The 15154-nt window shown below is 38.0% G+C and overlaps 1 protein-coding gene across 2 annotated transcripts in view; it reads right to left on the bottom strand.

The window, feature by feature from the left end:
• Positions 1–6922: 6922 nt before the first annotated feature.
• Positions 6923–15154, bottom strand: part of LOC124123568 — a 28490-nt gene continuing 20258 nt past the window's right edge. Inside the window, exons 5-7 of one of the 2 annotated variants that reach the window (XM_046486767.2) lie at positions 12497–12648; positions 12010–12117; positions 6923–7205 (exon numbers count right to left, since the gene is read on the bottom strand). In XM_046486767.2, coding sequence (XP_046342723.1) covers positions 6971–7205; positions 12010–12117; positions 12497–12648 — 495 coding nt within the window. In that variant the 3' untranslated portion in view covers positions 6923–6970. Of the gene's footprint in view, positions 7206–8858; positions 9164–12009; positions 12118–12496; positions 12649–15154 lie in introns of those variants that run through there. The other variant, XM_046486768.2, reaches the window with a different exon arrangement.

Genomic DNA, 15154 nt, shown 5'->3' with positions numbered 1-15154 from the left:
CAGTTTCCATAAAAGAAGCAGTTATCACAATAGTGTGTGGTATTAAACAATAATTATGTATACTGAGTGTTATACAGATGTCTCATGAGTTGAGAGATAAAACAAACAATTACAAAAAACAATATTGAAATCAGTCTGAAGATACCTATGAACAAAGCTTACATAATCTAAAGTGACATTTATCTTCAGTTACTACTAATTATTAACATGCGTCATTAAACTGCCCTGTCGTAACATATATCTTAATGACGTATAAACCTCGTTAAACCCACTGTCTGTGTCAAACAAACGCAGTTAACTTTTGACACTTGGACTTTGAGAGTTTTGGACCAGAAGGCCAACTAAATTGTATCTAAACTATCGTCGCAGATAAACTTTATCTGATAGCATCCATGAATAGTGAGTCAACAGGCCTATTAACAATATGTCCATTCACATTACTAAATGGTATATAGAGGATTCATCGCAAGTGGGTTTTTTTAATATTGGACATAATATTAAAAAAAATACGAATGATGAATTCTATTTATCATTTTCACATTTTTGTTTCCCTTTTAAGGAATAAATGCATTAATATTAACATCAGCAACTTGTAGAAATCTAACGTATGGATTGTGCGTAGTGATACATGTTTTACATAGCCGCGTGAAGATAATGTGAACTAAAATAAACAACCTCTTAGCTCCTTTAGGGCATATTTCTTCACTGAGAAAAAAGTCCCTCGGATTATTCCTCAAAATATTTGAACAGACTTTTGCAGAATATTAGAAATTTTGATAACGGTAACAATATCTCTGGTGTAACTTAACTTATATATATAGTTTCGAATCAAACCCTTTCACACTTAAAGAATGTCTCGCGGAGGAGAGGTCAGAGTAGATGCATTAGTCGGTATCACTATAATTTTCAATGACAATCCGGCGTCTTTTGACTGGGACCGGGCTTGGAGGTTTAACAAGATTAATCGTTATGTTTCCACCAGTAATGTTGCCAGCAAACATAGTGTTGACACACCAGAAACATTTGCTATTTGAGACTGCTGACGGTGTTGTCCACAGTCGATTTGGACATTACACGCTCTGCATGACGGGAGTTTCATCAAGCTTGGATGTCACAGTGTGGGATGGAGTGTTTCATGAAATGATGTAGGATATTTGCTTGTGTTTGTCAGGATTAATATGGCAGTAATTGTTCACAGAATCGATGTTTTTGTGGCCGGTTATCTGCATTATACGATTTGGCGGAACATTATTGTCATTCAACTTTTGCACAAGGCGCGCAGAGTGATTTGTGAGTCGTTTCGATGTTTGGAGACTGGCGGCATCGCACATGTTTTTCACGAGAGATGAAAGTTTGTTTGTCCAATACCATAGTGGAAAAAACATTGATCGCCAGGTTTAGTCATGCCTAAAGTGTGTGTGCCGATATAAAAGGGATCGTCATCTCGACAGAAGTCGAGTGCAAGCATGGAGGCATGCAAAGGGCACCGAGAAGGATCAGCAACATTAGACATTTTGGCCCTTACGTCGCGACTGTCAAGAGGATTCTCACCGGATCTATTCTTTTCTTGTCTCATGGACAGTTCCAGTTCGTGATCGTCTCCATCAACATACAAAGTGATGTCCTCCCAACACATGTTGTAGTGATCATTGACACCTCTTAACCCGAACCGGATTGTGTTGTAGACCTATAGACAGTTTATTATGCTCATTGGATTACTGATTCCATTGGATCCGGACTGCCACAGGGACTCGATCTCTTCATCACCAATCGGGTCGGCTCTCGCCCTTCTTTCTTTAGTTAAATTTTTCTCCCCTTTAATACTTTCTGTGATCGTGAAAATTCTAAAGATGACGTGAGTGAATGGCCATACCCCCATCGTTTTAGTGATCTCTCGATGCTGCTTTGAAAACCCCGTGAGATTGTTTCGTTCATAATGTTCCCCATTTGTTTTTCGATGATGAAACGTTGGCCATAGGGAAGTGCTTCAGAGTCAAATTCAAATTCCGCACCATCGACCTGTAATATCCATTTGTCAACACGGATATCACTGTAGCACTCCCCTTTGATCTATTAAAAGATTGTCTCCTACATCAAATGTATCCATTTCGTTTGTAAACAACTACGCATACTCACGTCCACCGGCAAAAAAAGTCCAACTTCCGGTTATCTAATTTGCATATCTAATTGGCATACTTATGTCATTGGGATATGACATACATGTTTTAATGTCATATGCTGATGTCATGTATAAATGCTTTAGTTAAATGATAAAATATATGGATATATGTACAATTTAGGAATTGTTCGTAACTTAATTATATTTGCTGAAGCTGTTTTACAAATGCATCGTGCTCAGACCTATGTGCGTACGAGGGAGTTACCTATGTTTTATGTACATCACTAAATGGTTACAGGATTATGATCATTGCCTTTAGCTCTGGCCTAGTTGTGCTATCAGCATAAGTAAGTAATTAACGTTTTCTGCTATTTTAGCCCCATCAAATGATTCAAAGAAAGAATTATTTAAAGCAGTCTGCGTTTTGTTAATGAACAAGTTATACATGCAATGTATGATTCGTCATAGAATCCTTACATTAAAAGATCATGTACATACCTCGTGTGACATAAAAAGTCTGAGTCACACTCAAATATCAATATGCAGATAAATACACAGCTTGCTAGCAGTAACTACGACACCCGACTGTTCACAACGATTATTTCCGACTTCACAGATGTTATTGATCTCGGAACATGTTTGATTTTCAATATATGCTATACCGTGGAGTTAATACTTAACTTATGATTTTGTTTAAACCTAACGAACATACGTTTGACAGAAAAGTCCGTTAAATAAATACAACCCACTCAATATTTGCCCTAATACATGGTCAATCACATATAATTAAATACATTTAAAGCTGATATTATTGCTCCAAATAGGATACAAACAGTAAAACAATTTCAATTATAATTTTAGACATATGACTAACATTCAAAGAAACCAAACTAAGTGTCTATGGCCAGCTCCTTTATTTGGGGATTTCTCGACAATGAGGTACCCCCGGGGCTAGCCAGTATATATACTCTAGACACCTGGAATGGTTGCAAGTTTACTGCATGTTCAATTATCTGCTTGATAAGATAATTTGCCTTCGTGCGCCGACATGACCAAACAGCTTTCCAAGTGATGTCCACATAAGTTTAATAATAATTGATGAGGAGTCCGAAAACATTATAAGTTAGGCGTATCAGCAAACGGTCAAGCGGTCATTGTGATAGGGGCTGAGACACCTACAGATAGATATCACTGGCCGTGGCCCAAGGATGCTTTGTGCTGTGTTATACAATGTTTTAGATAGCTGCGGACTTCACACGTGAGATGGACTAAATACAGCAATTTACATTTACCTACATTTAACACAATAAAGACTATTACCACACTTAACTTTCATAAAAATATCGTAATGAGCAACAATCCAAACGTCGCTGAGTCTGACACCCCTCACCCAAATCAACAACACCAAAATAACACGAAAGGACGGGTACAGGACAAGTATTCATGAACTTTATTCCGATCGTTCATGTCTGAACTCAAGATGTTCGTAAGTCCACATTTTAACTCTGCCCGAAGGTTTTCCTTGATACGGGCAATCTGGAGTGTGCCCCTAACCTGCATGCTAAGTTCGTATAGGCCACGAGATGGTCCATAACACCACCACCCCCCCCACCCACCCACCCCCAACACACACACACACACACACACACACACACACACACACACACACAGAGTAAACGGACTGATCCTCCGTCTTCTACCGTGCCACGTCCCAGATGAAGAATGTAGCATTTGTCGAGTCCAAGGACATGCCCACGTCATAATCAGAATCTGTTTTTTGGTGCGGATCAAGGGTGATAATCTTCCTCTTTGCTAAGCAAAATGCTTAAAGGATTCCGTGAAGAACACAAAAGCAAATATTGTTCGACCTTTGCACAACCAAGGCGGAACACCCCTTTCACCCACAAGAGAATTTAAACTTTGAAGAAAGCGTGTTTGAACACATAGGAATAGTTACCAAAACCGGTTTCGAATACCATCAGGCCCTGGCGCCGTATTATATTTGGACTTTTTAATTACCTTTTCCAGGCAATCGGATGTAATGAAACGCAACTAAGGTGACTTTATTTTGTCATGTACATTATTATTGTCATCCTCTACCCATGGTTTCTCGATATTTCAGGGGAGGGCACGGGTGGCCCAGTCGTCTAAAGTGCCACAATTCGCTGTGCAGAGTTGCGTCCCTTCGACACGCCAGAAACCTGTGATAGTGGGTTCGAATCCCGGTTCGCCCCAATTGTGGTTCAGCACAATACCCATGTACGTGGGTTTCACCGAAAACGTCTAAGACCTGCATCACTTCGGGCTTTCCTCTCACATTCAGCTGACGCACCGTGATATAACTTGAATACTGTTAAAAGCGGAGTTAAACCCAACTCACTCACTCGAGGTTTCAGTTGCTGGATATAGACCACAACTGTTTCCAAAATCTGGACTGGAATCCATGGTGGTTCTTTTGTCATCACTTGGTTGCATTTAATTGCCAGTAAAACTGTTTTTTCATTAGATTTGAACAGTTTATTTTGTTTTATGAACTTATTTTTCTTGTCAAACTTGTTATCCTTTCTATCCAAACCTTTAACTTTGGTTTCAGAGAATCCGGAATCTGATTTAGTATTTTCTCTTTTTATTTGAATTGATTTTTTGGCGTTTTAACATTGATTGACCTGAGGAACGCAATTTCAAAGTTCTATCCAGGATATATATTTCCTTGTTTCATTCAGCTTTATTTGCAACCGTTTTTCCTTTCGGTGACATTGTTTATTAACCTTTTGTGGTTCATTGTCTTTGGAAACTTTCCTCCAGTGTTCCGAGCTGTATGTAATTTAATTTATCAAGTTGATTCTGTGAAAATGATTGATTAAATTGTTTAATTGGCCTCCGTTTCTTAATCGGTAAATCACAGATTTGATTATAGAATGACATTAACAATACATACATGGGGTCATCAGAAAGATCAATGACAAAGAGGGGTTGGAATCAGGAGAAAGTAAAAATCCTCGAGGCCACCATCAGGAATGGTGGTAGATCCAATGTGTGGGTCATCAGTGACAACTGCAGCAGGTAATTTAGGGAGAACTTATGCTGATAGAAACGCATTGATGTTATTCCAGGACAACTGTAAGGAAACTTACAGTTAATAAGTGCCACGCTTTGAATCTCGGACCAATGGTTCGGTTTCCTTGATCTATCAGCTGAGTTTATATCCTGTCTGTATCATTTTGGAAGAGGGAGATCAGACTGCTTGCTGCTCGCCAGCGAAGTTCACGTTATCTGTACGACCACAAAATCAGAAGTCAGGCACACTTCCATGAAGTTTTCGAATGATTTGTATCGGATGTGTTCACTGTAAGTGATTTGGTTGTTCAGTCGTGTACGTTCATTCATGGAAAAAACACCTCCCGAAACAGTGCCACAAAATAACTTTCGAAGGGGACACTGATGGCACAACCGGATCACCCAACGTAAGTCTAGATATCTGTTCAGATAGTTTAAGTTTAAACTGATTTCATTTCACCACGCTTAACCTTTTCCGTGAAAACAAATTGAAAATCGCGAAAGTGGTCGGATGCGTCAAGCTCATTGGGACCCTCGATCTATCGGTAGTCGTATATTGAAAATAGATATAACTGGATAATATAATTTCTTGGGTAACTCTGTGCATAACTAATAGAGAAAGCAAAGCGAATTTGATGCGTCTGACAATCTTGTTTAGTTGAATAATGTGTTTTCATAAGATTCCTTCAGTTTTGCTTCGTAGTTGCATGGTATCTCTGGCACTATAAATCGGCTAAAGCGCATCTCTCCTCATCTCAACTGGTTGGTCTATCCATGTTTTGTATTCCAAAGGGACATTGGGGCCGCCTAGTGGTTGAAGTGTTCGCTTGTCACGCCGAAGAGCTGGGCTCGAGTCCCCACATGGGTGCAATGTGTGAAACCCATTTTTGGTGAACCAGCCGTCGATATTGCTGGAATATTGCTCAAAGCGACGTAAAGCCCAACTCACTCACTATAATTACGTCACATTGTTGGTAATGGATCAGACATGACAATGAACATTTTTCAATGCTTTTGTACAACAACATGTGACTATCGAATTCCAAAAGTTCATATTTGTATCTATGATATTAAATTTAATTTATCGATTTTATACAATACAATACAGTACAATAAAAGTACTAAAAATCTACCTGTGTATGTCTTTTTTGGAGAGTGTATATGCTTTAATATTTTAATTTTTAATTTTTGTGCACACGTTGACTGATGGGTAAACTAATGACCTGAAAAAAATTAATCATACCATTGCATTGCATCATGTACAATTGCGAAGTACAACCAATAATAAAATGTACTCGTTTTTGTTTTCTCTGTGCACAGTATTCTTCCGAATACCTGACTGTTTTAATTTCAGTTAAGAGTGTAGTCTATATACTATTCAGGGTTTATGAAACAATATATTTCAACGTATGCTTTGTTTATCTCTAGTGTGGCATCCTTCAAGGCAAACAGTGATTGATTCCATATGACCTGGTATCCACAAAGCTATCTTTCCCGGTTTTATGAAACGTTTGGTATCCACAAGCAGACCACCGATGGATACCACAGACGGGGTAGTAAGAAATGTATCCTTAGTCGCTTATTGTTGAGGGTGAGCAGTTCTGTGACACTGTCGTAAGCTGCATGAAGCATACCCCCCCCCCCCCCCCCCCCTCCCCCCTACACACACACACACACACACACACACTCCCATCCCCCTTCTCGACAAAGACAAACTGTAAACACAAAGTATAAAGAACAATACAGTTTCAGTTGCGTGTATGTATACAGCTGGAATACTGTTTAATGACAAAATCAAGGCTGGTAATGAAAAACATGTACTTGGCCCTGTGTATACGCTGGTACAAAAATGTACAAACTGCCGTCTTTGTTTATGTCTTCAACTGTGATCTGTCCAACTGTTCCCATGCCTACGTCAAGGAATGGCTGTAATGTGTATGTCCAGTCACGGATGTCATCTTTTGCAGCACTCAGCAGATATGCGCGACCGTCATCATCACCGGATAAAAGAACAGGAGCCTTTTTTTGACTGTTGGCAAATAATAACTTTCAAAACATAATAAAATTTTGTTCATTTTAAACTCGGCATCTTAAAATATTTCAAATATTGATTTTGACATCATAGATATTACCTAGTTAGTTTCCTTGATAAACATATATAAATATATGCCACAAGACTATGAATATATCTGGATTAATAAATTTGGTGAGAGGGAGGGAGTTTGATGCAACGCAACCTTAAACTGTGTTTCAGTTATTTAGCTTGATGTGGGGAGGAAGTGCTGGAAGTCGCAGGCTTTGATTATGTTTGATGATCAGATGAGCACGGATTTGACAAACCGAGAGACATAATCAGGGCGAATCTGAGATTGGAAACCACGTTCAATGGTTTCTGGCATACCAAAAGGAGGCAACGCTGAATCCAGAAAGATCAGAATGGTCATACAAAAGAGATAACAAGAATTTCTACACAACCGACATCCTCATATCGTGTTCACTAATCTTGTGTTTATACACGCTACAACTGGCTATGTATGGTGCCAAACTTACATGTTCATTACAATTGCTTGAGTACGCTGAGATCAAGGTTGAAGTTGTGTCAAATATCACATTAATACAGCACATACACCGCCATAAGCCATAGGAGAAGATCTTTTTAATTACCTTGTTTCAAGGTAGTTTCCTGTTTTTTTTCGCAAAAGATGGGTAATGCAATCATTTTGATTTCATTTTTATCAAATAATTTATCCAAATGGAGAAACGCACGATGGTTTTGCAACCTCAGCTTGTCAATGAAACAAACTGACAATTTGGAGTATGAGCGTGATCCGGTCCAGGTTAAGATAAAGGGAAAACAACCTCATTATGCCACAAAGAAGGACATGTTCCAGGTTCAACTTTTATCAACTGTAATAATAGGTTTTCCAAACAAGAATTTAATAAATCTTCCCAAAGAAAGCAATACATGGAATCAATCCCAATAGCAGCAACGTGATCATGCTCAATGGATCTACGAATGGACCATATTGAAGTATCTGAAACATAATCAAAGTTTTCTTTTTCTGCTGTTTATGGTACATATTGTATTAATAAGGAACACGGCAGAATTAGGGAGGTTGTCTTAGTCTAGGTTTCACCAAGTCTATTTGGTATTGACCTGTTTGTATCTCGTCCACACTTTTTTTTATTTAAATGTTAGATCCAGAATTTATCTTTGCTGTTTCGGATAATATTCTTTCCTGGGAAACAGGCGTGAGGGAAAATGGTTTTGAAACATATCTGAAACATCTGGCGTTTATATCATTCATATAAATTCATTTTTAATTTGTCTTCATTATATATCAAAGATTGATCTATTCGTAGCCTCTTTATCTTGTTTGTACACGAATACCTCATGGATGCCTGAACTTGTCTGTGTAGTTCCATAATCACGATAAAGGTTATATAATGTTCCCCTTCCCTGTTCACTTTTACAAACACTAAGGCTTTAAGTAGTGAACAGTTCCCGGCTATCATGCCCTCTTCAACCGATACTGGGGCACAATGCTCGGGCAAAAGGTTGTCCATTGCCACGATAAATACACCACTAGTCACAAACACAGCGCAAACAATTAATTTGACATCCCGATTCACCAATGAATATACGTTTACCATCTACCAAACACATCTTTATACTTCAGTCTGGTATTCAAGAATAGTTTTATTTCTTTTCATACAAATGCGGCGCATAATATCAAACATTTTACATCTGCAATATTTCTTCATGGATTATACTGGTACACGTGTACGAGACCCTCGTTGTATGCAGGAACGAATACATCCAACTTGTAATCTTCATTTACATCTTCAACTGCTATTTGTCCCACTGTCCCTTGACCCACATCGAGAAAAGGAGTCAGATTATAACTCCAGTCATATGAGGTACACAAGAGGACATAGGCACGCCCGTCGTCATCGCCAGACACTATGAATGGTCGCTTGTAAGGGCTAAGTAGACACAGGAAAACGTAGTTGTTATGGCGTGTAAAATAGGCTAAGAAGAAAACTATTTTTTAGCGAACAAAAACAAAACAGGATTCATGCTTACTGAAATACCCCTCTCTCTCACAAAAAACGCTACATTCCAATGATGAATAATAACAATTTAAGTGCAATATCAGAATAGGAATTTTGCTTTATTTTTTACCTGATTTCTATTTCATTTGACTCGATCCTCGAAGATATGCGTAACATGACACGATCCAAGCTATTATTTTTAAGCGTGCGAGTCCATTTAAATGTTTGAGAGATCCAATTTGTGTTTGTGTTGTTTGTTTTTTTTAAATCAAGGGGATACAGTGGCAACAAATACATTATATACTTCAGCGCCGAACGAATATTTATAACTGTGATCATTTCTCAAAGCAAAAATAAGTATAAACAAAAGTCTATACCAAAAAGCATGTCCTGAACTGTGTATTATCTACTTGCTGACCTAAGTGTGGATTGGAAACCTATCTGAAAACACCGAATTCCTCCCAGCTTCTAGCACTATTCCTGATTCAAGAACAGAGACAGGCCTGTTTCAAGACTTTCCACAGTGACAATGTGGTTGCACTGACACATGTACATCTTGTAGGGCCTGTTGCGGACTAGTTACTTATGTGTCAATTTACCTTTTGTGATTGTAAACCCCAAAATGTGTGTATCAATATAATTTATTAATTACTAATTAATCTTATCTGGTCATTTATTGATTTCACAATTTAGTTCTGTAGGAACGATTTCTGGGTTACGTTTCAATTTGGAAATCACCTCGTAACAACTGTTATTACTTTAATAATTAAAACTTTAAAAACACAAGTTCAAACTAAATCAACAAAAAACGCATCGTCCTACGCTCTATGCAGAATGTGATACATTTTTGTAGAACATGGGAGAAAGAGAACAACACGTGCCGCTTGGGCAGCCGAAACTACAAGTTCAATGAGGGTATATACATGATACCGACGGCATGTCAGACTCTCACACTGATAAAAACAAGAGTCATCCAAAGATGACATTTCCCCCCGACGTGGCATGTCGGTAAACTGTGTGTACCTTCAAATGTATTTAGATTGGAAAGGAAATCATTTTCCTTGATGCCAAAACCAAAACTATAATGAAGATTATGAAATATTGGTTCATGTTGCTCACTGTCTGTTGATCTCATGAAATTGTAATAACAATAACGCAGATTCGCATATGAATAGCTCTGTAGTAGCCTCATGACACAAAGGCATAAAGAGAATGTACTAGGGATTGACAAAAAAACAAACCTAAACATCTTGTTTTATTATATGTCAGGGGCTACAAATTAAAAAAAGATTAAAATATATAAATAACAAACTGCACTACTGGTGAACATGATTGATATTTGCATAAAGTTTGGTGAATCTCTGTCGCATGGTTTAGAAGATATGCTCCAGACGAGGACATTACCCTAAGTTCATCAATTTTTTATTTAAATTGAAATTAGATAAAAAGAAAAAATCTGTTAACAGCAAAGGCACCACTACATAACCTGTTTGATAGGTGTAAAAACTTTTGAGAATCTAAGTTGTATGGTTCGGGAGATATGGTCCGGACAAGAGCACTACCCTCAAATTTCCTAAGTTCATCATATTTCCATGGAAACGACAAAAATATAAAATTCTAAAAATCTCTAAATAGCAAAAGGCACTTCTACTGAGCCTGATTGTTAAGTGTACCAAATTTTGCGAAGCTAGGTTGTACGGTTTAGAAAATATGCTCTGGACAAGAGCAGTACCCTCAAATTTCCTAAGTTCATCATATTTCCATGGAAACGTCGAAAATCTAAACATCTACAAATCTCTAAATAGCAAAAGGCACTACAACTGAGCCTGATTGGTAAGTGTACCAAGTTAGGTGAAGCTAGGTTGTACGGTTTAGGACATATGGTCCGGACAAACAATGATAACAGACGGACGGACAGACAGACAGACGGACGGACAGACGGACATACTGATGGCTATATCCCCCCGTCATTATATGTCGGGGGGATAAAAATAATATCAGAGAAATGCCACGACTGACACCCGAACACCGTGAGCGGGCCCTGGGTATGATGCAGATGTGCCACCCATGTCCACATTGTTAGAACTTTTGGTTGCTACCGTGTTGCTATAACTAAACTATTGGTACGTTACGGACAGATCGGACAGACAACAGACAGGTCAAGAACAGGCAGAGAAGCTACGCCAAATGAAGACCGGTACTTGCGTACTTTGCACCTCCGGAATCGATTCTTGACAGTGACGTCATCAGCGACCCATGCATAGTCGACAGACAATTGCAAGGCGACTCAGGACTCAATGAACTAGGGCTTACAGACCTTACAGAGGACAGTTATTGACACCGGACGCTGGTCGGATATCCCAAGAGTGGAACGTTTTTTTATTAAAATATGATGTACCGACAAAAGAGTTTTTATGCCATTCCATTCAGTTAAAATTTACCATGTATACCACTATGATTGTGTCGACATAATACTGCTTAATTGATTTATTGAAAACAATAACAAATGTAACAATTCCTGATTACAATTTGGTTTACTTTCTAGGTTACATATGATTGTATACCTACTTGTATCAATTGGTAGGTATGTCTTCGCGCTGTGTTGATCCAAGTTGGATCTGGATCAAAGTTATTTTGTAACAGTTTTGCAGGAATTAATGCGCCTTTCTTTGAAAGTCAGATATGTTCAGGCACTTACTGAGCGATAATCCAACTTTGTTCAATCTAATGTACTAAAAAAGGAACATAAATGTAACTATATACACTAATTTACTTACGGAACAATGTATTTGATAGGAAACGCCGATCCAGGTGCTCCTTTTCCCACTCCCTGATTTCTCGGTTTAAAGCCTGACGCCAACATATGTCGAGCAAATTTACCTGTCCTGAACATAAAAGCATGCAAATATGATGTTTGTTTGTTTTTTGTCTGTTTTTTCTCGCCGCTTCAGCAAATATAACGGTGGTCTGTAAATAATCGAGTCTCGGGACAATCCTGTTATTTACACCGATCTACTCAATTGGGATTCGATAACATGTATCAAGAAAGTCGCCGTTCATGAAATCGGGTCCCGTTGGTCGCCTCTTATGACAAGCATGGGTTTTTGAAAACCAATTCTACCCTGGATCTTCACAGGACGCATACAGGCAACAGAAAGAATTTTGACAAATAATATTTCATTTTCACAATTGGATATATGTCTTGTGTAAAGCAAAGGGAGAAAGAAAGCCGATCCTGAACATCAACTTGAGCTGATATGTTACCTGAAATCCGGGGGTATTTCATACGCCCACACTGTGCCATTCGTCACGTCGTTAGTGGTAACCAAAAGGTCCAAGTTGCCATCATTGCCAATGTCATTTACTATAACATCAAACACTGCTCCTATAGTATTGTCGATTATCCTGGATTTCACCTGAAGTGGAGATAAAAAACACATATTTTCGTTGTTGTGTTCTTAGTTTTATCGGCAGGGTTGGATCAAACAAACCTTCTTCATTACACTTCTACATTCAAGTTATCATTTTCCGACCATTGATCGCATGCCAGTTGTTGTTACCCGCTCTCGCGATCGGCATTAAGGTTATAAAACAAGGCCTAGCCGGGTCACACGATTCAGTATAATGTCCCTGTTAATGGTATCTATATTACTGCGGCATGGTTTCGAGGTGGGCTAGCACTATGTATCCGGCATTTGTACGCGTGCATGCTCGTCGCTTTATAAGTGAAACAATCTTGAAAGCTACGTTAAACACCATTTAATTTCACTTCAACTCACCTCCAACATTGCAGGTGTCGAAACCGGAAGTCGCTTACTTAATCAATCAAACATCCATGGATTTGCTACAAGGAACTTAACCAATGACGAAATATGCCATGACCTGTGACCTGGATGATTGCGCCGAATGCAGGGATCATAGTTCATACTTTCAGTGATTCCCGTTTCACTTAAAAAAAGGTTGCATCGATATAACTGCTAATTCACTGACTATGATGAGACTGTGTAAACATAAGTGTAAATAGAGAGTTTAAAGTAGCTAAATCGTGTAGGGATTTTGGCCACAAATTAATAACATTGAGTGGTAGTCACATTCAAAGTCTTGCTCGCAATTCCGCGAGGAGTATTGCACAAACTGACAGAATTCAGAATGTTCATCTCGTACCCAAACATTAGAAGGCAGAATAGGCGAAGATAAATTGGTTCATTTCACATTAATATTCACAATAGCTACAGTGTTCCTCATCTCCATACATTACAAATGTAGAAGTTGGTACACGAGAAACTCATGTCACGTGTTCTGCACATTAAGCATTCCCACTGAGACAATACAAATACTGTCTCCAAAAGACAACACAATTCACTCTCAAACATACTTCCAGAAAATAAACATTACCACTCTAAACATTATTGTGTATTGACAGTAAAGGTATGGACCAAGAACATTTGTGTATTCAGCTGTGTGGAAAGATGAGCTTTCTCTTTAAAGAGATACTTTATCATATTTTATAGTTATTCAATAACACAGCTCCTGGGTCAGTTGGAATTCCTTCTTCAAAACCACTTCGTTGTGCCCATTCGCACTGTATTCTACAAGAACATTATGAAACTGGCCATGTACCCGCTATCTGGGGTAAAATACTATTTATCCAATATTTATGTCTGCCAAAAAGGATGCAAAACATATAATCACTCTGCATTTGGAATGAGGGATTGCAAACCTGGTGTGAAGATAAAAATATCATTAGTGAGTCTCAGGCAGGTTTTAGGGCAAACAACTGTACGGTAGATCATATATTTATATTGCACGTCATTGTTAAAAGTTGTTTTTGCGAAAAAGAGAGAGATTATATTGCCTCTTGATTGTTTTTCTACAGCTTTGGACACTCTAAGACATGCTTTCCTCATAAAGTCTTTGCAAAAAGCTGGAATCTTTGTAAAATTCCTTTGTCCAAAGAATGTTCATGTAATGTTGGTATCCACCACGGTTGCATTTTAAGTCCCATTGTATCTGATAGGCATTGTTTGAAGTACCCAAATGTTTGTCACTTTTATCAATCACTGATTTGAGGGTGAGGGTGGTTAGTTAATACTTACTGGTATCTCGCCTGCCTTTAATAAACTGTTTAAAAATATTTTTGCTGCTGCTGATTATGCTCTCTTAGACAGTTGTATTTAACTGTTCAAAAAGATAAATACACTTGACATATTGTCTAATGAGACAGGTTTGAAACTACATCTGAAAAATACAATCTTTTGTCCTTGTAACAGAAGTGCGAATTAAGAATGAAACTATATATTGGGCTGTACATGCCAACATGTCGAGTATTTTTTTACTCTCAAATGTGCATATGCATTGGCGTTCACAATGTTCATCATTGACAATTCTAAAGAATATCACATAGCAGTTTGCTCTATTTGTGCTGTAATTGGATTTTGTCTAAGCACAGAATAAACGCGTTTTGGTGTTCACATAATACGTACAGTCTTCCATTTTTAACGAAATATGACTTTGTATGACAGACAGACAGACGGACAGACAGACAGACATGTTTATTCAGTAAAAGGCCAATGGCCCAAAATACAGACATGTGAGCATGACATTTACAGGGCACAGAATTTATCATTAATTATTTTGTGAGCATAATATCACAATTTACAAACTAGAAATAATGTTTGCTCATTATAATTACTAAGAATATTTATTACATGAGAATTACTGTAATGAGTAGGCATAGGAAGATTAACAAGGTATTTTTGTCTTAGGGCAGAATATAAATTACAATTAAAGAGTACATGGAATTCATCCTCAATGACATTAACTCCCTTACTACTACAATAGTTACACAATCTGAGTGAACGGTCTGTTTTACTATTTCTGCCAGTTTCTAAAGCTATTTTAAAATTTGAACATCTGCATTTA

Source organism: Haliotis rufescens, unplaced genomic scaffold (assembly GCF_023055435.1).
Source record: "Haliotis rufescens isolate VD_foot unplaced genomic scaffold, xgHalRufe1.0.p SCAF_18, whole genome shotgun sequence".
NCBI classification, from domain to species: domain Eukaryota; kingdom Metazoa; phylum Mollusca; class Gastropoda; order Lepetellida; family Haliotidae; genus Haliotis; species Haliotis rufescens.
Note: the sequence above shows the minus strand (reverse complement) of the source record. Positions and strands in the feature narration are given on the sequence as shown.